General features: G+C 36.2%; 1 protein-coding gene and 1 pseudogene across 4 annotated transcripts in view; both read right to left on the bottom strand.

The window, feature by feature from the left end:
• LRRC49 (leucine rich repeat containing 49) overlaps positions 1 to 27,670 on the bottom strand; it is a 244,464-nt gene that overhangs the window by 31,639 nt on the left and 185,155 nt on the right. For all 4 annotated transcript variants that reach the window (XM_012522402.4, XM_058294430.2, XM_071214267.1 and 1 more), the window contains 2 exons: positions 5,475 to 5,712; positions 4,218 to 4,403 (listed from right to left, as the gene is read on the bottom strand). In XM_012522402.4, the coding sequence (XP_012377856.2) occupies positions 4,218 to 4,403; positions 5,475 to 5,712 (424 nt within the window). The remainder of the gene's footprint in view (positions 1 to 4,217; positions 4,404 to 5,474; positions 5,713 to 27,670) is intronic.
• On the bottom strand, positions 121 to 3,672 carry LOC139438215 (small ribosomal subunit protein eS4, X isoform-like; annotated as a pseudogene).

Here is a 27,670-nt window from a genome sequence, read left to right as displayed (position 1 = left end):
ACTTAGAGGATGTGTTTCCTGAGAATTATGCTAGAGACTCCCTCAATTCTTTCCTTTTTCATGCTTTATTATCCTAATTAGCCACAAGGAGCTCTCTATTCATGTCAACTAAAGAATGTTTCACCCAATGTTCCATTTGGCTGCCAGTCTCTTGTATCTCTGTTCAGCAAATGTGGGGCAGATACCTTTTCCTCAGGGAAAAGAAATCCATGGTTTTTTGCCTTTGCCAGGTGTCAAAGCTCTTGCCATTGACATCTTTCACTTGAAGTACTTCATAGGAGCCAGGATACTTCTCTCTGTTGGTGATCACACTGATTCTTTTCAGGTTAGCACTTCCAGTCACCATTCATAGGTTACCAGTAGTGAAGTTAATGAAATCAGTAGTCTTGCCCATCTCCAAATCTATCTGAATGGTGTTATTCACCTTGATGAGAGGATCAGGGAAGCAGATTATGTGAGGATCATGGGTCACCAAGTGAGGGATTCCTTTTGTGCCTACAAAGATCTTTCTCACTTTGTACAACTTGAACTTGGCCTCCTCAGGTGTAATACAATGAACAGCAAAGTGACCCTTGGTATCACAGATCAGATGGAAATTCTCGCCAGTCTTGTCGTTGCTAATGACATCCATAAAACCAGGAGGATAACTTTTATCAGTTCAGACCTTGCCATCAATATTTATAAAATGATGCACACAGATCTTCACTTCATCTCCTGTCAGGCCATATTTGTATGTTCCTTAAGAAAATGATGGGAGAGACATTCTCTCAGCTTGTAGAGACCAGTGGACGGATGAGGAGCAAACACATACCAGTCAGTCTGTCCAGCATCCAATGCTTTGGAATTGCTACATGCTGCTATGAACCACGCTGCACTATGTAACGCAAAGAGGACCTCTGCCTTCCAGTGCACCAAGAAAATGGGGCTCCTTAAATTCTTAATGTCAGAAACCCTATTGTTTCTTATTTTTTTTTAAGATTTATTTATTTATTTCTCTCCCTTCCTCCTCCCACTCTGGTTGTCTGTTCTCTGTGTCTATTTGCTGCGTCTTCTTTGTCTGCTTCTGTTGGTGTCAGCGGCACAAGAATCTGTGTTTCCTTTTGTTGTATCATCTTGTTGTGTCAGCTCTCCGTGTGTGCGGCACCATTCCTGGGCAGGCTGCACTTTCTTTCGTGCTGGGCAGCTCTTCTTATGGGGCTCACTCCTTGCGCGTGGGGCTCCCCTACGCGGGGGACACCCCTGCATGGCACGGCACTCCTTGCGCGCATCAGCACTGCGCATGGGCCAGTTCCACACGGGTCAAGGAGGCCCGGGGTTTGAACGGCAGACCTCCCATGTGGTAGATGGACGCCCTAGCCACTGGGCCAAGTCCGCCACCAGAAACCCTATTGTTTCTTGAAGTAGAATAATTTAAAGGGGGAAAATTCCCAAGTGTAATGGATAGATTCATTTTAATGAAGTCTCAAAAGGTAATCCAAGGTGGTGTTCACACCTACTTGCTCCTAGAATGATAATTTTGGCCCTACCTGAAAGGGGGAGCTTTCATTGGATTAGAAAGGACACTCCTGTTCATTCTGGAGTTCTTAAATTGAATGTGCCAGGCTTTCTTCCCCAAGGATTAATTTGTCATGAATATACCCTATGAGGGCACTATGTCCTATGTTAACTAAGACAGTACTAAAAACTGATAGCAGAATTTAGATTAGTATTTGGGCATATTTTCTTTAATATAAAATAGGGTTGCTTGCATTTTAAATACTGTCGGTTTGTTTACATAGTTCAGTGGTTCCCAACTAGGGGACACTGTGCACCCTAGAGGACATTTGGCAATGTCTGGAAATTATTTTGACTGGTAGAAGGGTGCTACTGGCATCTAGTGGGCAAAGGACAGGAATGCTGATAGACATTCTGCAGTGCAAAAGTCAGTCCCACATAACAAAGAATTACGTGGCCCAAAATGTCAATAGAAAAACCCTGATACAGTCAAATTTTGGATCTTTTAAAAATTAATTCTTAACACTGGTTATAATGTACAGGCATTTACTGGAAAATGCAAGTGCAAACATCTTATACTCATGAACCAGGGCAGACAGACTCTTTTCTTTGCCTTCCCTGGATCTCCATAGTTTAGGAAGATGCTGCGCCTTCAAATCCTTCTTATAGCTAAAAACTAAGCTGTTTTGATCCAACATAGTCACCTAGTGGCCAGTGCAGGTCATTACTTTATTTTTTCTTCTTGATGTTCATAATTAAATTTAATATTAGTTCAAGCAATACCAATCTCTCGTATATAAAGAGAAGAGAAATGTAATGTAACATCATTATATTATATATTATTACCATTAGATAAGCAGATATAGATTTTAGGTCTCTTAATAACTTGCCAAATATCCCCGACACTGGCAATTTCAGAAATTTAACTCAGAATAAATTAGTTTTTTTTCATATTCATCTTAAATAATTATACCACAGTATTCTTTCATATTTCAAGGCTCTTTAATAATTCAGTACTTCTCTAGGAATGATACATGTCTGCATAAATATAGTAGGGTTAATTGCAGTTACAGTTTGGCCATAAATGAGGGAGAGTCACTTACCCATAGCCAAAATAACTATTCTACTTCCAGTCGAGAATAGCCTTGGAAACCTTTGGGACTAATTATTAGGTCTTACTAGGGATTCCTAACCTCTCTGGGAAAGTATCAAGAGATTAAAACTAAACCAAATCTCTTGAGAACTAGCTGGAGAAATTAATAATCATTTGAAGGTTCTAGGTTTCAGATTCAACAAATGGCTGACACTGTGGTCAGAGGCCTATAATGGTTGATGTAAATTTCTATATGGCTCCCACAGATTGGCCCATAGACTTCTAGTCTCCTAATAATATGCTGGATTCTTGGAGTTCTAGACCAGTGTGTCAGCTGCAGGGAAATAGAGCTACTATTACCACTGTGACAGCAAATTTGATTACTTTCATCACATAGTAAGGAGGTCTTCTGAATTTCAAGAGATATCACAATAATTCTAAAAACATATTAAAGTTTTTTAAATTTTTATTTTGGAGGATTATTTAAATTCAGTAGAAGCAGAAGCATAGTTTCTCTCTTTTCTTCCAAAATAATAAAGAGAACAAGGTCTTCAAGTAGCTGGAGAGTACCCTCGTGACAAGCTTAGCAAAATACATTTTCACTAAAATTTTTCCAGTTTTTCAAAGGCATGTCTGAGTTATCCAGTGTAGTTATGCCACAGGTAGCTGTTATAAAGCATTAACAAAGAAAAGCAGATGTTCACTTATACTTGTTTCATTTTGTTTTCCTTGTTTTCTTGCTCACTTTCTCTTCTTTTACTGTTCTTCTTTGCTTATTTTTCCTTCTCATCTCTTTTTTTATTATACTCTTCTTTCCCTGTGCATATTCTCTTTTTTTCCCTCCATTTTATTATTTGTTTCCTCTACCACAGAAGTTCTTAACCAGGGATCCATGAGGTCCATGGAAAGATTTCAAGGGATATGTGAGCTTGAATTGAAGAAAAATCAACTTACCTTTATTTTCTCTGACCTCCAACTGAAATCTAGCATTTCCTTCACTTATGAATGTGTGCAATAAATTATAGTAGCATTCATTTCATATCACATTCAGTTGTTGCATATCTCAAAAAATCACTTACGCTCATCAGTACTTTAAAGTTACAATAGTTGTTAGATCCGACTCTAGTTGAGTGTTATAAAACTATCTGCCGCTATATTCTGAGAAGGGGTCCGTGGTTTTCATCTGACTGGCAAAGGGATCCATGGAACAAAAAGGGTTAAGAACCCCTGCTCTACCAAGATCTTTGTTTGTTGACATGTGGGTGTTACTTCCCCATGTCAGGCAGTCTGCAAAGCACTTTGAAAAATATAAAGATCACATTACCTAGAGAAGAGTTCTTTTTTTTTTTTTAACTGTTACCTCACCAGTCACTGACTGCTTACAGATATTAGTAAAAATACAATACTATTTACCATGACCTGGTTACTATTTTATTTTTGAGATTTGTTTATATTTATTTACATGCTTTTGGATAAATATATTTTTAGCTTTTTCACATTTTAAATGTCAAGATTAAAAAAAAAATTTCTCAAATGCTCTATCATGCTTACTTAAATTCCCAATCATTTTTAAGATTATTTTCCCTAAAAAGGAACATTTTAATCATGTTTCACTTAGTATTTCGCTTACCTCGGTTCCATTTATTTTCTGCATACTAAAATGACTCAGTCTAAATAGTACATAATATTTCCACAGTGTAAAATTGACAACTGGATTTCCTTGAGGATCAATTGTCAACTGGTCAATGCGACGGAGTTGTGCTAGAGCATTAAATTGCTGCAGCATTACAAGATTTGTTTCCTTGAATTTAAGATGCTATAATAACAAAACACACAAAAAAGAGCTGAATAGCCAATGTAACCATCTTAAAATATTAACATTACAGCTTCACTGATCATTCCCCAAGTAAATCTATAAACATTAGGTTTAGTTAATATGTTTTAAATTAGATTAAATCAATAGAATACACTAAATTTATGTAACTTTAATCTATCCAATCTATCATTGATAGAATCCATCAATCCATTGAATATTGAGGTGAGATCCCCTCTACAAATAATATCCCTTCTCTTAACAAACTAAAATTGTTAAAATTATGTAAATATTCAATAAATTGGATTTTTGCAGGTATTACCATAATACTTTATGCTTTACACTGACATTACATATACAAAGGAAAGACCAGAAATGAAATTTTCAGAGGTTTATAAATTCAGGGTTCCAATGTTCCCAGGGAGAAAAAGTTTGTAATCATTACCTTTAATTTGCCAACTACCAGCTTAAAGGGGAAAAAGTGGCAAAAGAAGGATTACCAATCACATAAAGATAGGGGAGGGAAATCACATGATTAACAGAGAAAAAACATAACTGTAGCAAAAACTCAAGAAAGAACTCATTATGGAAATCACAGTTTCTGCAAATGCATACTAATAAATAATAGAGTAATACCATAATGGGAGAAGGCTAACTTCTCCAAGTTTTTAACAAGCTACTAAAATCATTTCAAATGTTGTCAGGGGATTACAGTAAATTATATAATAAATGCACATTTGCCATCAATACCGCATATAATAAATAATACATGTAATAGGGTTATAGGAGGTCCTGTTGAATGCTTTATAAGGTAGAAATACATAATACAAATAAAATTATATTACTTTTACTCCATAAAGATTCATTTTTTATAGAGATAATTTCCAATATAAAAGGAAAATTGCAAGGTAACTTATGGATACTAATTTAATACCACCTCCAGAAAATCAACACAAAAGATTAGCCTCCCTGCCAGATAGAAACTACATAAATAAATATTAAAACAAGTCTTTGGCCTGAGCACACAAGTCAAGACTGAGTAATTCAAATACATGACTAAAAGGAAATGTTTACCAGAGAATTAGGAAATTTAATCTTCAATTTGGGAAGTACTTGGACAATTTCATCAAATTCTATGAAAGTGAAGGAGACTGTTGTGACCATTCCTGCTGTTTGAACACTCCAATTCCGATCCAGAGATTCCAGTGCTCCTGAGCCATAAAGGGAAAGTGTATCCCCATCCACTTCCACAAGGTGTGTGTCTGTGACAGACAGACCTTGTAAAGAGTTAGTGAGTCCTGAGTCCAGAGACCTGGAAAACCAAAAGCACAATATTAAATTAAAGTTTTATCATGCAAAGTAAATAGAACATAAAGCATTCTTGGAAAAGTTCTTTGAAATTTTATATTCATTTTTCCATTTCAATAATTAAACCCAGAACACCAAAGACAAATTTTCAATAGAATATCTGGAAGTTTTGAACCCTTCTAATCATATAATTTAATTCAAAGAGAGTCACATTATGAACAACAACAAAAATAGCACCTTTAAACCCAAACTCTTTATATCGATGAAAGACAATTATAGTCTATTTAGTTTTAAAACAATCCATTTAATATATGATGGATATATTTTCATGTCAGTACAAATAGGGTTCCCTCATCTATAAAGTATTACACTGGCAGGCAAAAAAAAAGTAATTTATAAAATAATATTTCTACAGTAAGAGCAATATAATATATGCTTGTAAAACATTTGGGGAGGGAGAGCCATGATGGTGGAGCAGGGAATAGCAGGCTGCACTCCTCCAGAAGCTGCGGGAAGGCAGGCAGGCAGGCTTGTGGGGCATAGGGGCTATAGGAGAGGGCAGCTGGAAGAGGGGAGCATTTCTCTCCCTCCCTTCCTCCCTTCCAATTTTCCACACAAACAGTAACTAAAAAAGAGCTGGGGTGACTATACTAATATTGGACAAAATAGACTTTAAATGCATATATGTTGTAGGAGATAAAGGAGGACATTATATACTTAAAAGGGACAATCTACCCAAAAGAAAGAGCAATCATAAATATTTATGTACCTAGCAAGTGTGCCCCAAAATACATGAAACAAACACTGGCAAAACTAAGGGGAGAAACAGATGCTTCTACACTCATAGTGGGGCACTTCAATATACTACTCTCAGCAAAAGGACAGAAAATCTCAACAGAGGATCAATAAAGAAACAGAGATCTTGAATAACACATAGAGAACTAGACATACTGGACATGTACAGAATATTGTACTCCAAAACAGCAAGATATACATTCTTCTTGAGAGCTCAAGGATCATCTACAGGATAGACAACATGTTAGATCATAGAACAAGTCTCAATGAATTTAGAAAGACAGAAACTATACAAATCGCTATCTCTGACCAAATGGAATGAAGCTAGAAATCAATAATCGGTGGAGAACTGGAAAATTCAGAAATATATGGAAGTTAAACAACATATTCTTAAACAATTTTCAGTGGGTTAAGGAGAAAATTGCAAGAGAAATCGGTAAATATCTCAAAGTGAATAACAATGAGAATACAACATGTGAAAACTTATAGGATGCAGCAAAGGCAATACAGAAATGGAAATGTATAGTTCTAAATGCCTAAATTATAAAGAAGAAAGCTAAAAATCAAAGACGTAGGTGCATATCTGGACAAACTAGAAAGAGAACAATAAACCAATCCCAAAGTAAGCAGAAGGAAAGAAATAATAAAGATTAGAGCAGAATTAAATGAAATTGAGAAAAAAAAATTGAGAGAATTAATAAAAAACAAAAGCTGGTTGTTTGAGATTTATTTATTTTACTTTTTAAAAAAAGATTTATTTTTATTTATTTCTCTCCCCTTCCCCCCTCCCCCCCACCTTGTCTGCTCTCTGTGTCCATTTGCTGTTTGTTCGTCTGTGTCTGCTTGCATTCTTGTCAGGTGGCACCGGGAATCTGTGTCTCTCTTTGTTGCGTCATCTTGCTGCATCAGCTCTCGATGTGTGCGAGGCCACTCTTTGGGGGGCTGTGCTTTTTTTGTGTGGGGCAGCTTTCCTTGCAGGGCACACTCCTTGCACATGGGGCACCCCTATGCAGGGAACATTCCTGTGTGGCACAGCACTCCTTGCGTGCAGCAGCACTGCGTGTGGGCCAGTTTACCACATGGGCCAGAAGATCCTGGGTACCGAACCCTGGACCTCCTATATGGTAGGTGGATGCTCTATCAGTTGAGTCATATCCACTTCCCTTGTTTGAGATTTAAAAAATGACAAACCCTTAGCTAGACTAAGAAAAAAAGAGAGAAGATGCAAATAAAATCAGAAACAAGAGGGAACATTATCACTGATCCCATAAAAATAGAGAGTACCATAAAAGGATACTATGAAAAACTGTATGCCAACAAGTTGGACAACTCAGATGAAAATGACAAATTTCTAAAAACATGTGCGCAATCTACATTGGTGAAAGAAGAAATAGGAAACCTCAACAGACCAATCACAAGTAATGAGATTGAATCAACCATCAAAAACTTCCCAACCAAGAAAAGCTCAGGACTAGATAACTTCACAAGTGAATTCTACCAATCATTCTGAAAGGAACTAAGACCAATCCTGCTCAACCTGATCCAAAAAAAATCAGAGAGGAGGGAACATTACCTAACTCATTCTATAATGTCAACATTGCCCTAATACTAGAGCCACATAAAGATGCTATAAGAAAACTACAGATCAATCTCTCTAATGAACTTAGATGCAAAAATCCTCAACAAAATAATTGCAAATCAAATCCAAAACACATCAAATGAATTATTTGATCACTTGATCAAATGATCAAGTGGATTTTATCCCAGGTACGAAAGGATTGTTCAACATAAGAAAACCAATTAATGTAATATACCACATTAACTGATCAAAGGAGAAAAATTACATGATCATCTCTATTGAAGCAGAAAAGGTATTTGAAAAAAATCATCATCCTTTCTTGATAAAAATACTTAGAAAGATAGGAATACAAGGAAACTTCATCAACATGATAAATGGCATATATGAAAAACCCACAGCTAAACATCACACTTAATGGTGAAAGGCTTTCCCTCTAAGATCTGGAACAAGACAAGGATGTCCACCGTCACCATTCTTATTCAACATTGGGATAGAAATTCTTGCTAGAGCACTTTAGGCAAGAAAAATAAATAAAATGCATCCAAATTGGCAAAGAAGAAGTAAAACTTTTACTATTTTCAGATGACATAATCCTATATATACAAAGTCCTGAAAAATGTACAACAAAGCTACTAGAGCTGATAAACGAGTTCAATAAAGTGGTGGGATATAATATCAACACACAAAAATCAGTAATGTTTCTTTACACAAATAATGAGCAATCTGAGGAGGAAATCAAGGAAAAATTCCATTTACAAAAGCAACTAAAACAATCAAATATCTAGGAACAAACTTAACTAAAGGTGTAAAAGAGTTGTACACAGAAAACTACAAAACATTGCTAAAAGAAATCAAAGAAGACCTAAATAAGACTAAACAGTAAGATGCCAATTCTACCTAAACTGATTTACAGATTCAACACAATTTTAATAAAAATTTCAACTGCATTTTTTACAGAATTGGAAGAGCCAATTATCAAAATTACAGAACATTTAGGGGCCCCAAATAGCCACAAACATCTTGAAAAAAAAAATGATGTTGGAGGACTCATAATACCTGACTTTAAAGCATACTACAAAGATATAGGGGCTAAAACTGCATGGTATTGGCACAAGGATAGACATATTAACCAGTGGAACTGAATTGAGAGTTTAGAAATAGAACTGCACATCTACAGCCAATTGATATTTGATAAGGCTGCTGAGAACACTCAACTAGGACAGAACAGTCTTTTTAACAAATGGTGCTGGAAGAACTGGATATTGATATCCAAAAGAATAAAAGAGGATTCTTATCTCAAACCCTATACAAAAATTAATTCAAGGTGGATCAAAGACCTAAATATAAAATCCAGGACCATAAAGTTCCTAGAAGCATCTATGTGACTTTCTGATTTTCAATGGTTTCATGAACATTACATCCAAAGCACAAGCAATGAAAGAAAAAATATATAAATAGGACCTTCTCAAAATTATAAACTTTTGTTCTTCAAAGGAGTTTGTCAAGAAAGTGAAAAGGCAGCCTATTCAATGGGAGATATTTGGAAACCACATATCCGGTAAGTTTAATATCCAGCATATATAAAGAAATCCTATAATTCAATAATAAAAAGACAAATAACCCATTTTAAAAATGAGCAAGAGGGAAATGGTTGTGGCTCAAGTGATTGGGCTCCCATATACAATATGGAGGGTGGTCCCAGGTTTGGTTCCTGGGGCCTCCTGGTGAAGATGAAGCTGGCCTGCAGCACAGAGAGCTGGCCTGCACTGTGGAGAGCTGGCCTGCACTGCAAGCTGATGCAACAAGATGACACAACAAAAAAGAGACACAGGGGAAAGACAATGAGAGACACAACAAACCGGGGAGCTAAGATGGTTCAAGTGATTTGGGCACTCATCTTCCCTGTCAGAGGTCCCAGGATTGGTTCCCGGTGCCTCCTAAAGAGAAGCCAAGAAGAGAAGACAAGCAGACACAAGAATGCACAGTAAATGGACACAGAAAGCAGACAGTGAGTGCAGGTGGTGTGGGGAGGGGGGGGGGGGGGAATAAATAAAATAAGTCTTAAAAAAAAAGGGGAATCAGACTTAGCCCAGTGGTTAGGGTGTCCATCTACCACATGGGAGGTCCGCCATTCAAACCTCGGGCCTCCTTGACCCGTGTGGAGCTGGCCCATGCGCAGTGCTGATGTGCGCAAGGAGTGCCGTGCCATGCAGGGGTGTCCCCTGCATAGGGGAGCCCCACATGCAAGGAGTGTGCCCCGTAAGGAGAGCCACCCAGCGCGAAAGAAAGTGCAGCCTGCACAAGAATGGCACTGCACACATGGAGAGCTGACACAACAAGATGATGCAACAAAAAGAAACACGGATTCCCGTGAGACTCACAACGGAAGTGGACAAAGAAGAACACGCAGCAAATGGACACAGAGAACAGACAACTGGGGTGGGGGGAAAGGGGAGAGAAATAAATAAAATAAATAATAAATCTTAAAAAAAAAAATGGGCAAGAGACTTGAACAGACATGTTTCCAAAGAGGAAATACAGATGGCTAAAAAGAACATGAAAATATGCTCAATATTATTTGCCATTAAGGAAATGCAAATCAAAATTATAACTCAGTGAACTCTGGGGTTGTTGAGGATTATGTCTTAGAATATAAATACAAGAAAGTTCTTTCAGGACCTATAACGGGGGCGGGGAATAAATAAAACAAAATAAGTCTTAAAAAAAAATGGGCAAGAGACTTGAACAGATACATTTCCAAAGAGGAAATACAGATGGCTAAAAAGAACATGAAAATATGCTCAATATTATTTGCCATTAAGGAAATACAAATCAAAATTATAGCTCAGTGAACCCCGGGGTTGTCGAGGATTATGTTTTAGAATATAAATATAAGAAAGTTCTTTTAGGATCTATAACAAAGATACGTTCTAGTATACTGTATTGAAAGTAGAGTGATAAATGGGGGAAAACGCAGCTAAAGCATACTTTTATGGGACATGAATGTATTTGTGTTGTTTTAGGCATGTTTTTTCAATATTAAACTTCCACCCTGCAGAAATTCTCCTACTTTCTCAAATAAAATGGCAAAAATCTCTGGATATATAAGCTGTGCCTAAAAAAGAAAACAGGACAATATGCCAAGCTCTTGACGTTAATACTTGTATTTATGAACCTTATTCCTGTAAAAATGAAATTTAGCCTAATTATAATTAATGCCCAAGAGTTACCTCCTGAAAACTTCCTTGTTACCCAATGTGGACTCTATCTAAGCCAGACTCAGCAAATGAACTCATTAACTTCCCCCTAAGTGAGACATGATCCTGGGAATGAGCCTTGATGGCACTGAGGGATTATTACCAAAGACTAACCAGAGATGTAGTTGGAAAAAGACCTTGATCAAAAGGGAGAAACATTAAACAAAAAAGAGTTTTTATGTCCAAGAGATTTCAAAGTGAGTCAGGAGGCCATTCCAGAGATTACATTTATGCAAGTCTCAGGCAGATCTCACTAACTGCCACAGGAAACAAAGCCTCAAACAAGAGTGCACCCAAGGGCTCTAGCAAAGTTCATGACAACATAGGCAAGGCACATAGCTTCATGAACTCAACACCCCCTCGGTGGGCCCTATTTGACAATCTATTTCCCCAATATAACATAGTCATATTCATTTATAATTCCCCTAACACTTGATTCTTCTACTCCTTTTATTTGAACCTATAATTCTCAATATACCCATTAAACATCTCTCTCAGAGACTTAAGTCTTTGGATTGTTCATATGCCAGTTGAACTCTGAATCCCAGAAGAGTTGCGGCCAACTCTTATTCTCCAGTTTTTCAGGCTTGCCCTGGACAACTGACAAAATGACAGGGATGGCAAGTCCCATCTCAAAAAACAAGGAGTATCTACAACTGCAAGCAATACAATTCCTTCCATCTGCCCCATAATATTTAAGTCCCTTCTCAGCCTGAAGAAGAATGGATATCATCCCAAATTCCTCAAGATTGTTTTTAGTAACTGTATTTCAAATTCACAAAAATAAAAGAACAGAAAAAGGCAGCTCAACAAGTTATGGAAACATTACTCCTAAAAAGTTCTTTGTCAGCACTTTCAGCTCATCTAATTCTAACTTCTAACCCAATTATTTTTCTAGTGTTCAGAAAGATATACAGATAAACACAGATCAGTTAAATGACATAGTCAAGGTTTCCTTATTAAGGAAAAATAATGAAGAGAAAAAAATGCTTAATTGTATACATATCTCAAAAAACTAGAACCTATATTTTTTACCTTTAGATTAATATAGTACCAACTTTTCTTTTGCTACAGACACATTACAATGTTAACTGTTAACATCAATAAATTACATTAGTTATAATTTCCCATTACCACATTAACACCCTGTAGTAGAAATTTGCTGCATTTATATTATAAACCACAATCCTCATCTATTTTGAAAATTGTTATACATTCCCAATATTATCCTCCAGCTGTCCTCCAACTAACATTAATCTTCCTAGACTACTCGTTTCAGCCACAATCATATCCATACATCAACAGTGTTTGTTATATTTATTATAAATGTGTTACCATCAGGTCTAACCAATACCACATATTTACATTTGACCTTATCAAACATTTTACATATGACCAGTATCTTCTCCCCTGCTCATCCCATATTCCATCTCCCACCAACCTACACTTCATAATCCAACTCCATAATCTATTCATTGTATTTAGTTCATTATCAGTGAGAATATACAATATTCGTCTTTTTGTGCCTGGCTTATTTCACTCAATATAATATCCTCAAGGTTCTTCCATGTTGTCATGTGCTTCCCCAATTGATTTCTTCTTACAGCTGAGTAATAGTCCATTGTATGAATATACCACATCCTGTTTATCTATTCATTGGTTGATGGACACTTATGTTGTTTCCATTTTTTAGCAATTATGGATAAAATGCTGCTATGAACATTGTGTGCAAATAGCTGTTCACATCCTTACTTTCAGTTCTTTTGGATACATTCCTAGCAGTGGGATTGTTGGGTCATATGGCAATTCTATATTTAGTTTCCTGAGGAACTGCCAGATTGTGTTCCTCAGAGGTTGCAACCAACAGTAAAGGAGTGTTTCTATTTCTCCACGTCCTCTCCAACACGTGAAGTTTTCTGTTCTTTTAATAATGGCCATTCTGTATGATGTAAGATGATGTATTATTGTAGCTTTTATTTGTATTTCCTTAAATAGCTGGTGATGCTGAATATCTTTTCATGTCTTTTGGCCATTTGTATTTCCATTTCAGAAAAATGTTCATTTTGTTGATAAATTGTGTGATCTCTTTATGTAACATGGACATCAATCCTTTATCTGACACATGGTTTCTGATCTTTTTCCCATTGAGTAGGCTACCTTTCTACTTCCTTGACAAAGTCTTTTGAAGAAAAAAGTATTTAATTTTGAGGCAGTCAAAGATTGAGGAATGAACAAACATTAGGAGTGTAACCATAGACCAAAATAGATTAATGTTATTGTAGTTATTATCTTGTGCTGACAGAAGAACTTGTAACACTAATATAAAGATAGTGGTTGCCAGGGGTTCAGAAGGGAGGGAGAGGTATGAACAGGTGGAACACAGCATTTTTAGGGCAGTGAAATTGCTCAGTATGATACTTCAATGGTGGACACATACATTTTTCAAAGCCTATAAAACTGTACAGGATAAAGTGCAAACCATAATGTGCCTAGAGACTTTGATTAGTAGCAGTTATTCAATACTGGTTCATCAAGTACAACAAATGTACTACACTAATAAAAGATGTTAATAATAGGGGAAACTATGTGTGTGTGTGTGTTTAGGGGGGTGTTATATGGGAATTCCCTATACTTTTGGTGTAATTTTTCTGTAAATCTAATATTTCTCTAAAAATAAAGTTTATTATTACAAAAAAATAACATATGGAAAATCTATAGTAACTGTTAGCAATAGTTTCTCTCTCAGAGGTTGGATTAGCTATATTACATATATACAAAATCACTTCACATACTCTACTGAATATGGTAAGTGTTATTATTTCCAAGGTAGGAGCCATATTTTTTAAAAAAACAAGACTGCCTAAATGATACCCAGAGAATAAAGAAATAGCTAGATCAAACTAATTTTCTGCTTTGGAAATAGAGATATAACTATTTTTAAAGTAATCTCAAAACTTAATGATGCCTTTTTTTTTTTTTTTGCATTTTTTCTTTATTTTTAAAAAAGTTTTAGCTTACATAAATGTGTTTTCATTCTGGGATTTTTGCTTTCAGGCCATATTTATTTGCCCTTACAGGAATAAGTGCATTGCTTCTGCCTCTGTGCTCCTATGGATATTTGTCTTCTCCTCCAGTACAGCAATTCTTACACTATAATATAACTACATGTTTACAATCTGCCTTCTCTAACAGAGAGTTCATTGGGACTAAAAGCTAGTTTATTTATTTGGGGGTAGGGGGACTCTGGAGCCTAGTAATGGGCTCTTCACAATGTATATTGAATGAATCCATGAATTGTGAAAGATCTTTAGGTATCTATAATATTGATGTTAGGAGATACCACTGACAAACCATCCCCTGTAGGTTTATCATGACTTAATATATATGTATTATTATAGAGGGTACTGTTTAATCTGCAACACAGGTCTACTCAAAGTGAATATGCATGATTCACAGAAAGGCTTCATTTCTACCAGGCTAGAAATTAAGACAATGATTATTATATGGCAATAATAAAACATACAAAGAGTAGTAGTATATGAATATCTTATAAGACGATAATCTTATTAAGGTAAAGGCTGATAATATAACAAAAATAAAATGAAAATTAAAGAGATATATTATGCTTTATGTGATATGATGAACTATGTAGAACATATAATCATTTCTGGAATAAGATAAGGGATAGGAGTTAGCATTTCACTGCCACTAAAAAATGAAGTCTTGATGAAAAAAGTGCATACCTTTATTATAGCACTTGGCACATTGCAATGACCTGTTTACTTCAAACTGCGATTTTTGAGGATTTGAACTATGTCATATACATATAGTAGATCTAGTATCTAGCCCAGTTCCTCATATACGTGTTCAATAAATATTTCTTGAATGAATTAATGAAGTGAGACAATTATGAAGTTTTTAATGAGTATTTACTGAATCTTAGGAAGGGTAGTTTAACCATAAGCTGTGGTTGAGCAAAGGGGCAGAATAAATGATACAGAAGCAGAGTAAGAGTTAGCAAGAAGGTTTACCCAGGCGAGGCAAAGACAAATATGAAGAAACAAGGTAAAGGGGGAGAAAGAGCTAGTTGAAGCACAGATACCAGATGGCCATGATACCTAGCAAAATAAGTTCAGTTTTGATGTAAAAATGATGGAGAATCAGAGCTAGGCATAAATAAGGCCTATGTGAAGTGGTGTGTTACATGTCATATAATTGTCTTCCTTTTCTTTTTTCCATGTGATTAAAAGATTAAAAGTTTTTCAAAATAAAAACTCTATAATCAGAAAAGGATTTTTTATTTCGTGTACAGGAGTCAAGCAAACTTTTGGAAATATAAAATAATAACAAGCCTCAACTCAGCAAAAGCTAATGTGGTTACAAAATATAGCAAAACTTCTGGTAATATAGAGGGTTAGAAAGGTAGAGGGATCAGTTCTCTCCTAGAAAAAAATAGCTAGAGGACAGGCGAAGACTGTCTGGAGAGCTGCTCTAGATTAAGGGGGGACCTTTGACTTTCCATTTTTGAGAAAACTCTGAAATTAGCAAGTGAGAAGCTAAACATCACCTACAAGGGAGGTCCAACAAGAGTTAGTGTAGATTTCTCTTCAGAAACCATGCAGGCAAGAAGGCAGTATATGATATAATTAAGGTACTAAAAGAGAAAAACTGCCAGTCAAGAATTTTTTATCTGGCAAAACAGTTCTTCAAATATGACAGTAAATTTAAAATAGTCACAGATAAACAGAGACTAAGAGAGTTCATAGAACAATCCAGCTCTGCAGGAAACACTAAAGGGAGTTCTGCAGTGAGAAAGGAGAAGGCAAGAGAGAAAGCTTAGAAGAGAGTGTAGAAGTGAAGACTAACAGAAAGGGTAACCAAAAGAGTAAAAAGATGGACAAAAATAAGATATGACATGAAAGCCAAAGGATAAAATGTTTGAAGTAATACATTTACAGCAATAATATTGAATGTTAATGGATTAAGCTCCCCAATCAAAAGACATAGGCTGACAAAATGGATAAGAAAATATGAGCCATCCATATGCTCTCTGCAGGAGGGACTCATCTTAGACCCAAGAATCCAAGTAGACAGAAAGTGAATTGTTGGAAAAAGATATTTCATGCAAATAGTAATGAAGAGGAGAGTGGTAGCTATACTGGTTTTAGACAAAACAGAATGCAAAAAAGTGATGAGATGCAGAAGGTCATAATATCCACCAGGATGCCAACATCACCCTAATACCAAAGCCAGATAAAGACACTACAAGAAAAGAAAATCACAAACCAATATCTCTAATGAATACAGATGCAAAAATTCTCAAGAAAATACTTTCAAATTGAATCCAACAGCATATAAAAAGAATTAAACATTGGGGAGCTGGGGTAGTTCAGTGGTTTGAATGCCTGCTTCCCACGTGTGAGGTTCTGGGTTCAATCCCTGGTACCTCCTAAAAAAAGAATTATATACCATGATCAAGTGGATTTTATAACTTGCATGCAAGGGTGGTTCAATATAAGAAAATCAATGAAGGTACTACACCACATTAACAAATTGAAGGGGGGAAAAACCACATGACCATCTCAATTGATGCAAAAAAGGCATTTGACAAAATCCAGAGGGTAAAAAGATAGCCTACTCAATGGGAGAAAATATTTGGAAATTACACATCCAACAAGGATCTAATATCCATGATACATAAAGAGATCCTACAATTCAACAATAAAAAGACCAATGACCTGATTAAAAAATGGATGAAAAACCTAAATAGACATTTTTCTAAAGAAGAAATACAAATGGCCAAGAAACACATGAAAAAATGTTCAACATCATTGGCTATTAGGGAAATGCAAATCAAAGCTATTATTATAATGAGACATCATTTCACACCTTCTAGAATGGCCACTACTAAAAAAAAACCCAGAAAACTACAAGTGTTGGAAAGAACATGGAACAATAGGAATGCTTATTCTCTGTTGGTAGGAATGCAGAATTGTACCGCCATTGGGGAAGTCTGTTTGGCAGTTCCTAAGGAAGTTACACATAAATCTACCAAGTGTCCCAGCAATATCATTAGTAGGTATATACTCAGAACTGAGAGCAGTAACATGAACAGATATCTGCACACCAATGTTTGTATTGGCATTATTCACAATTGCCAAAAGTTAGAAACACAGATGTACACTAACCAGTGAAAAAATAAACTAACTGTGGTGTATTTACAAGATGGGATATTATGCAACTGTGAGAAGAGATGAAGTTGTGAAGCATATGACAACATGGATGAACCTGGAGGACATTATGTTGAGTGAAATAAGCCAGGCACAAAAGAACAAATATTGTATGATTTGCTATTATGAATAAATATAATGAGCAAACTCATCGAGTTAATAGTTAGAATATAGGTCACAAGAGAATAGAATTTGTTAGAGAAGGGAAAGTTGATATTTAATCTGTGTAGAACTGGTAAAAAGATGTTTGCAAATGTTTGTAAATGAATATAAATGCATATAAATTGCAAAAGATTTGCAATTAGTAGCACTAACATATAGATATAATAGCAGCTTGGTTTCTGTTGTTTTTTTCTGTTTTTGGAGTAATGATGATGCTCTAATAATGATTGATGTGATAAATGCACAACTCTGTGATTATACCAAATGCCAATGATTGTACACATTGAATAAATTATATGGTTTATGAACAAAAAATAGTAGGGTGAGTTGGGGGAAAAATACACCAAATATGAGATATGGACTACAGTTAGTAGTAATACTTTGATGATGCTCTTTCATAATTTGTTACAAGTGTTTCAAAACAATGCAAGGTACTGGTGATGTATGGGAACCCTGTATGATGTTATGCTTGTTTGTTTTGTAAGCTTACATTTACATATATTCATGTATGAATGATGTACTTCAATATTTTTTAAAAAACACAGCAAAAGTAATCTCCAATTTAAATATAAATCTGGAATGGACATTCAGTAAAAACAAATGGCAAGTTTACTGGGCTGTAAACAGGTTTATCCTTCTCAACAGGAAATATAGTATCTGCTGAATAGGTCAGACAATACAGAATCCATTTCAGTTACTTTCTGGATAAGGCTTTTGAGTATAGTTTCAAAACCTGGCCAAATTCATAAACCTATTCCTTTGGGAACATGTGTTCTGATTTCCATACAAAAAGACTTAGAAAACTTGCTAAACAGTGTTGATATGTCAGGGCTTGTTTTTCTAGTTTTCCTTGTATGTTTGGTAGATAGGTTTGTGTCTTTTTCTTCATACACACACATACTGATAAATTTGCTCACTCTTCCATTTACCAAACAATTGCTAAGAACCCACTAGAGGACTCTGTGCTAGGAATTCTGATACAAACCACTAAACATTTGTATTAATAAGGACAATCTATTGGAAAAAAAAAAAACATGGGGTAGGAGGTGTGGAGTGGGGTATATGGGAACATCTTATTTTTTTAATGTAATGTTTTGTGTGATCTATTAACTTAAAAAAAGATAATTAAGACATAAAATTTTAAAAAAAGAAGTTAACAAGAGCTGAGGGCAGGAGGAATGCAGATCTATTCTGTAATTGGCACAGAGTTTCTGTTTTGGGTAATGACAAAGTTCTGATAATGGATAGTTGTAATGGTAGCACAACATTGTAAATGTAATTAATTCCACTGAATTGTATACTAAAAACGACTGAAATGGCAAATTTTATGTGATATACATGTTACCACAATAAAAACATCTGTCTTTAAAAAAAAAAAGAAAAGAAATCATGTGCATGTTTTTGGATGTATCAAGATTATTCCTCACTTTATTGGGCTATGGTCCCAGAAATAACTCTAATCCTACTCTGCAATCAACCTAATGAACACATGGGATATAGTTTCTAAACGGAAATGCTCTCAGGGTCTCACTAAACAAATAGATTACTGCAGAGAGGTGTTACGTATCAGGTACTGTGCTAGGCACAGGGCATACAAAGATAAACTAAGACACGATTTTTGCTTGTCGAAGAGCTCCCAAACTGCATGGAAGGTGGGGAGAAAAGGGAGAGAGGAAGACAAATACATATACTAACTGTAATATCATGTGCTTCTTGCCATATAATAAATATTTAAACAACATGCAATGGGAACACAGAAGGAGGAATGACTATTCTCAGAGGGGAGAAGTCAAGCTTCAACAGGAGGTAGGAATTTAACTGATTAAAAACAAATAGTTAAATTTCATCAAAAGCAAACGGGGAAACTTTAGATAAGAAAAACAGAATGAGGAAAGGCATGGAGGAATTATATATAACATATTCAGGTAAGGATATTTGCAGTATAGCTGAAACACTGAAACATACGACAAATGGGGAAGTAAGCAGAGAAAGAGGCTGAAACTCAGAATATGCCCTATAGAGTTGAGGAGCATAAAAAGGGTTTTAACTTAAAAAGTATTAGGACCCTATTCAATGCAATTTTTTAAAAGGACCTCCAATGTGTCATGTATGGACTGCTGTGCTAGTTTTGGTTATACAAAGATGAATATGTTCTCTGCCCTTAGCTACAAACTTGAGGCATGTGAATAGGTAAACTCTGTGGAGGATATAGTAGGGAGAGGCTGGATACAGGGAAATTGGTAAGAAGACCAGTGCTGTAGGGTCATCTAGACCTTATGAGGGTTTAAAAGAAAATAGGGTATGGTGTAGTGGAAATGGCATTGACAAGAAAATCAAGACAGACCTGGGTTCAAAACCTAGATCTGCCATCAAAAACAGATGACTTTTGGGACAAGTTATTATATTTAACTTATTTGAATTATAGTTTACTTGTATGTAAAATGGTGATCATAACACATATTTCAGAGTAGTGGCAAAAACTTGAAATAATATTCTAAACCATGCCTCATGCTTAGTTTAATACATTTAATGATAATTATCAAAAAAGAGAACATAGACTTAACCACTATTCAAAAGGAAAGAAATGTAGGACTGAGTGACTGATTGGGGGGAATAAAGGAGAGGGAAGAGTCATGTGTGACTCAAACTTCTAGAATGAATGACAGAGTCATCTGGTCTAGTTTTCTACCATTGTGCAGTCTAAACTTAAGCTCTAAGAAAGTGGAATTTTTGTTTTTAGATTTAGTTTTTAATTATTTCTCCTCCCCCCCGCCCCCAGTTGTCTGTTCTCTGTGTCCATTTGCTGTGTGCTGTGACTGCTTCTATCCTTATCAGTGGCACCAAGAATCTGTGTTTCTTTTTGTTGCGTCATCTCATTGTTGTGTCAGCTCTCCGTGTGTGCGGTGCCATTCTTGGGCAGGCTGCACTTTCTTTCACACTGGGTGGCTCTCCTTACAGGGCGCACTCCTTGCATGTGGGGCTCCCCTACGCGGGGGACACCCCTGCATGGCATGGCACTCCTTGCGTGCATCAGCACTGTGCATGGGCCAGCTCCACACGGGTCAAGGAGGCCCAGGGTTTGAACCGCGGACCTCCCATGTGGTAGGTATACGCCCTATCCATTGGGCCAAGTCTGCTTCCCAGAAAGTGGTATTTTTCTATGAGGATCCATGTTTTAAAATTTGTTTTCCCATGAAGGTCATTATATCCTCAAATATATTCCCCAACCCAAATATGAACTATGTAGGAACAGGAAGAATAACATCAAACAGTAATTCTCTTCAAGATCTTTAGTCCAAATATTCATTTATTCAACGAGATTTTCATAAAAATGAATCAGAAAAGTTTTCTTTCTTCTCAATTCATGAAGGACCCTAAAAAAAGGCAGGGTAATTAACTGAATGCAACAAACTAACAAGTCACTGAAAGTCAGGCTAAAAGAAAGACTCCTAAATACTAGAGTGTAAAACAAAGACAATATTTCAGAGAATTATGCATTTCTTTACCTTTAGGCTTTCAATAATAGGCTAGAACTGAAAGCTTAAATTATTTCAGAGGATTCTTTTCCCAATAAATAAGTGGTACTGATTCCTATAATAATTTATTTTATGAATTTCTATTACAACATTTGTAGGTGTGGAAATTCATTTTATGCATTATATTTTATTATAGTAGTGTTGGCTAAAATACCACTGTTCATCGACAGGAAATGACAAAAAATAAACCACCTTCACTGCATGCATCCAATGTAAGCAAAGAAAACATTACACCAAGCACTTTCCCACTTGTGGCAGGGGAAAAGAAAACTGTAATATGTCATTTTACTGTAGAGCTGTCCCAAGTACAGTGAACAGTGAAGTCATTAATGGACTATATCAAAATTTTTATAGAATTTCTTCCCTATAAGTTTTTCACAGACACTGTTTCCAGGCATTTAGTTATATATACACACTCCTAAGCCAAAGGTCACAGACATTGTAACACAAGAATTAAGCCACTTTTTTAGCATTATAAAATACTAGGATTATTAAAAATGGAAAAACATATGTAGTATTACAGAAGAAAATGGAACCCTAAGGAAGAGACTTTGTAGCTAACTAGCTTTCTACCTTCAGAAAGGGTCAACTTATATCATTCCAAACAAATAAAACTGAATTATATTTAAAGACTTACAGAGAATGTGTAATATTCTTTACTTTGTATTTTCAGATCAAGAAGACAGACTGAACACATGTTTAAAACCTCTCCCTCAAGACCTCATCAAGAATAGCAAGATAATTGATAAAATGACAAGCATATAGGGGAGTAAGCAATTAGAAATCAATGACAAGAACAGAGGGGAAGAACCTTAGCAGCAAGAAATTTCAGCAAATTTCGGGAAGATGGAAAGTGAAGAGTATTTACTTATGAAGAACAGAAGAAGCTATACCCTCAAATATGCACTGGGAAAAAGAACAAAAGTGGCAGTCAACTTCCCAGTTGAACTTTGGAAGGAAAAAGACAGTAGATACGATGGTGGATGGGAGTGAAGAGTGAGGCTAGACATAGGCATACTGACTGAAGATCTGTAAAAGGACCCTACTATATACTCCTCCCACTGCCAACAGACCAGGCACAGTGGCATAACACATCAGTGGGAAAATGAAAGCATATTCAATAAATAATACTAGGGCAACTGGTTATTCCTATGAGGGAAAGAAGAAAACACATCAGACCTCAACCTTAAACATAAAAATAAATTCTAGGTGTAATGAAGACTTAAACGTGAAAGGCAAAACTTTAAACACCTAGGAAGATTGCATGGAAGAATATTTTTATAAATTCAATGGAAAGGATGTTTTCTTAAACACAATATAAATGGGCAAACCAAATAAGAAAAGGCATACATGTTGGTGTCATCAGCATAAAATGGCATTTAAGTCTAATAAATGTTAAGTAACTTGTACTGGAGGATATGAGAAAGACACATAATTTGAGAAAAAGGGAAAGGCTATTAGAAAAATGAAGTAAAATAGTAAACTGCAAAAAATGGTCCAAATAGGAAATAATATGCCTGAATTAGGTTGGAAAGAGAATAGGCTTCAAAAGTAGAATCTATGCAATAAACAAGAATTTCAATTAATTTAGGAATGCAGTTAAGAAGGCACATATTTCTTTGTTCAATGAGAAAAAAGAAAAGCAATAAAAATTCCATATAAAATCAAACTATGTATGAAAGGCACGGTTCAAATATAAAGCAAAGTAAAATATACATGGGTTTGTGCAACTTTTGAAGTGTAATGAAGATGGAGTTTTTTTTTCTTCTTTATTTTCTTTTAAATGTTACATTCAAAAAATATGAGATCCCCATATACCCCCCACCCCACCCACCCCACCCTTCCCACATCAACAGCCTCTTCCATCATCACGGCACATCCACTGCACTGGCAAATACATTCTAGAGCATGGCTGCACCACATGGACAGTGGTCCACATTGTAGTCAACACTCTCCCCCAGTCCACCCAGCGGGCCACGGCAGGACACACAACATCCAGCATCCGTCCCTGCAGCACCACCCAGGACAACTCTAAATCCTGAAAATGCCCACACACCATATCTCTTCTTCCCTCTCCCTAAGTAGATCAGCAGCCACTGTGGCCACCCTCTCCACATCACTACTACAATTGCTTCCCTTACTAAGCACAATAATTCCCCAGCAGAACACCAGTAGGTCCACTCTACTCCATACTCTATTAGAAGGGGTTTTTTGAATTTGATGCTAGAAGTATTCTCCTTGAATGGCTTAGGAAGTAGAAAAGGAGAGGCATAATAATAGTATTCTACTTAACTCTGAGGTACAATGTATATTTGTAATCACAGAAATTTAACAATATATGCTAGTTATCTTTTAGAAGCTACTAACTGACAAAGTACAATAGACTTCATGGTTATAGAACAAACTATAAATGATATTGATCTTGAAATGCAAAAGTATAGCTGATAAAGTAGAGCAAAATTGGAATCTTGAAGTAGCAGCAAAATGGTGTAGAGAACTCCAACTTCCTCCACAAAAGCAACAAATAAGGTGGCAAAAACTGTCAGAATCAACTTTTTTTGGAATTCTGGAATCGAATTAAAAACAAAAACAGGGGAACACATAATGAAGAAAAAATAACTACTGAATTTCAGCAAGAAGACTCTGTGATTTTAACTTCCTTTGTTATCACCCTGCACTGCCTAGCTCACCAGTGGCCTTGAAGGTATTAGCCCACATTCTAGCTACAGGTTGCCGGTACCAGAGGAAGAAATATGGACATTATTCTCAAATAACTGTGACTGAGTGTTTTACCTATCTGGCTCCCTGAGGATTTGTTCAAGGGCTTGCCTTTGTTTCACACTTCAGAGCTTCTCCAGGGTTGAGGAAGCTTCCCAGGCAGCATTTGCCGAAAGCATTTAAAGGCAAATATATTAGCCAATGATACCTCGGGCAAGGGATAACGGTCAGGGCAAGCAATATATAAACTGAAAAGCCTAGGAAGGAAGGGTTGAGGAAGGAGATACTTGGGGAACTAATGACTTTGAAAAGCTCCCACATATTCTGGGGAATCTACAAGGTAATGCACATGCCATTGGCTGGAATCATTCTCTGAAAAAGACCTGCTTAGGGTTTTTCTAAACTTAAACTTCTAGCTAACCTTCAGGTGCCATAGAGCAGGAAGTGAAGGCTAAGGCAGAATTGCAAATTGCCTGGTTAAGCTTGAAAGAGGACCTCAAAAAAGAGCCAATCATCAAAGACTGGGAGAGGTTTTTTTTTTTCATTCCTTTTTTTGGTTCCAGACATTTAAAGTAATCTCTGTAAAATCCCTAGCTCACCACTAGGCTAACAAAACTGAGACTTCAGTGGCTATATGCTATAAAGAATACAAACGTTGCCAAAGTAGTTCATAAAAGTCATTAAACAAAAACAATAACCAAAACAAAGAGCAACTACAAACCTTGAGGAAGAGGAAGAATGTGATTTTCAGAGGTGCTGCATTATAGTATTAAAAATGTCTAATTTTACCCAAATTACAAGGTACACAAAGTGGGTGTGGGGGAAGAAATTAATAGACACTGACTCTGAGGAAGTGCAGAAATTTCATTTGCCAGAAAAAGACTTTAAGTCAATTAAATATATATATATATACTCAAAGGACTAAAGAAAAGCAGGAGAATGATGTTTTACCAAATACAGAATATCAATAAAGAGATGAAAATAACAAAAAGGAATCAAATAGAAATTCTGAAGCTTAAAAGTATAATAAATGAAGTGGAAATTTCACTAGGGAGGATCAAGAGCATATTTAAGGAGGAAGAAGAAAGAAATCAGTTAACTCAAGATCAGTCAATAGAGATTATCGAACCTCAAGAATAGAAAGAAAAAAGAATGAGGAAAAATGAACAGAGCCTAAGAAACCTGTGGAATATCATGAAGCATAGCAACACACAGTGGGAGTCCCAGAGAGCTGAGAGAGAAAAAGGGACAGAAAGAATATTTGAAGAAATAATGTCCAATACTTTCCACATCCAAGAAGTTCTACAAACTCTAAACAGGATAAACCCAAGGAAATCCAGACTGAAGAGAGAGAGAATCTTGAAAGCAATAAGAGGGAAATGACTAATCACATACAAAAGATCCCCAATAAGATTGACAGCCAATTTCTCATCAGACACCATGATGAGTGGAATGACATATTTAAAGTGCTGAAAGAAAAAAATGTCAAACATGAATATCTGGCAAAACTCTCTTTCAAAAATGAAGGTGAAATTAAGACATTACCAGATAAATAAAAGCTAAGGGACATCACTGCTGGAAGACTTACCTCAGAAGAAACATGAAAGGGAGTCTTTTAGGCTGAAATGAAAGAATACTAGAGAGTAATTTTAAGTTACGTGAAGAAATAAAGAACACTGATGAAGGCAACTACACAGGTAAACATAAAAAACCAGGATTATTGTATTTTGAGTTGGTAACACCTTTTTCCCTCTAAATGATTTAAAATACAAATGCAGTAAAACAATTGTTTTAAATTACCTTAACGGGCACATGCATAAAGACATAATCTGTGACAATAACAATATAAAGTGGGGGATTGGAGCTATATAGGAGCAAAGTTTTTGTGTACTATTGAAACTAAATTAGTATTAATTCAAACTTGTACTTGTAAATTAAGATATTAAGTTTATAATTCCCATGGTAAATCTAATAAATAATTTAAAAATATATAGTAGACTTCTGGAAAGATGGCAGACTAGAAAGATATGGGGCTCTCTTCTCTTCCAGAAAAATAGCTAGAGGACAGGATGAAATAGCCTTGAAGAAAGATCTTCTAGGATTTAGGTTACTAGGCAAAGGCTGGACACTGCCCAGAAGAGAGAGGGACAAAGGAGGGGAATCACGATGGCAAAACTCAAATACACTCTGATCAGGCATTAAACTGAGAAGGTTGCCAAAGAGAGCCATCTGCTGGCAGACCAAAGAAGTGACATGAGAAAGTTAATAAGTGAGAGAGGCTTTTTCCAGACTTTACAGTCTTACTCCCCAAGGTCCTAGGAAATGGGTCTGCATCCATTACTGGGTCCAGAGCCCAGTTTTAAGCAACTAACAGGGACAATTCTAAATACCTAAAACAGGGAAGCAGATGTGGCTCAATTGATAGAGCATCCACTTACCATATAGGAGGTCCAGGGTTCAATCCCTAGGGCCTCCTGGCCCGTGTGTGGTATGCTGGCCCACATGCAGTGCTGATGTGTGCAAGGAGTGCCACGCCATGCAGGGGTGTCCCCTACATAGGGGAGCCCCATGAGCAAGGAGTGCACCCTGCAAGGAGAGCCACCCTGTGCAGAAAAAGCACAGTTCACCCAGGAGTGGCACCGCACACACAGAGAGCTGACGCAGCAAGATGACGCAACAAAAAAGAGACACAGATTCCCAGTGCTGAGAATCCAAGTAGACAGAGAAGAACACACAGCAAATGGACACAGAGCGCAGGCAATTGGGGGGGGGGGGGGAAGAGAAATAAATCTTAAAAAAAAAACCTAAAACAGGCTGAACTAAGAATCAAAGAACAGCAGTAACAGCCATGCTCTTGCCACTAAATCCCTATGAAAGAGAGAGAAATTGAGCATCTGAGTAAACTCACCATCCTAATCAGATGCCTACATATCAGCAAAAAATTATGAGCCATACTAAGAAAATGGAAGACATGCTCCAAGAAAAGGAATTTACCAAAGCCCCAGAAGAGATACAAAATTTGAGAGAACTAATTAATGAGATGCATACAAATTTCCAATATCAAATTAATGAGTTGAAAGACAATATGGCAAAAGAGATAAACAACATCAAGAAGACATTGCATGACCACAAAGAAAAATTTGAAATCCTGAATATAAAAGTAACAGAACTCATGGGAATGAAAGACACAATAGGTGAGATAAAAAACATTATAGGCATAAAACAGCAGACTCAAAATGATAGAAGAAAGAGTAAGTGATATTGAAGACAGAATAGCTGAAACTGAAGAGAGGAAAGAATGGAAAAATTTGAGCAGGGGCTCAGAGAGGTGAATGACAACACAAAACACAACATACATGGCCTGGAAGTTCCAGGAGGAGAAGAAAAGGGAAAAGAGGCAGAAAGAATATTTGAGGAAATAATAGCTGAAAATTTCCCAACTCTCATGAAAGAATTGAACTTACATATCCAAGAAGTGCACCATACCCCAATCAGAATAAACTCGAATAGACCTATTCCAGGACATATATGACTCAGAATGTCAAATATCAAACATAAAGAGAAAATTCTGAAAGCAGCAAACAATCACATACAAGAGATGCCCAGCAAGACAGTGCAAACTTGAAAGAAAAAAATTGCTAGCTGAGAATTCTTTATCCAGCAAAATTGTACTTCAAATATGAAG

Source organism: Dasypus novemcinctus, chromosome 3, assembly GCF_030445035.2.
Source record: "Dasypus novemcinctus isolate mDasNov1 chromosome 3, mDasNov1.1.hap2, whole genome shotgun sequence".
Lineage (NCBI taxonomy): Eukaryota > Metazoa > Chordata > Mammalia > Cingulata > Dasypodidae > Dasypus > Dasypus novemcinctus.
This window is presented reverse-complemented; position numbering and strand designations above follow the sequence as displayed.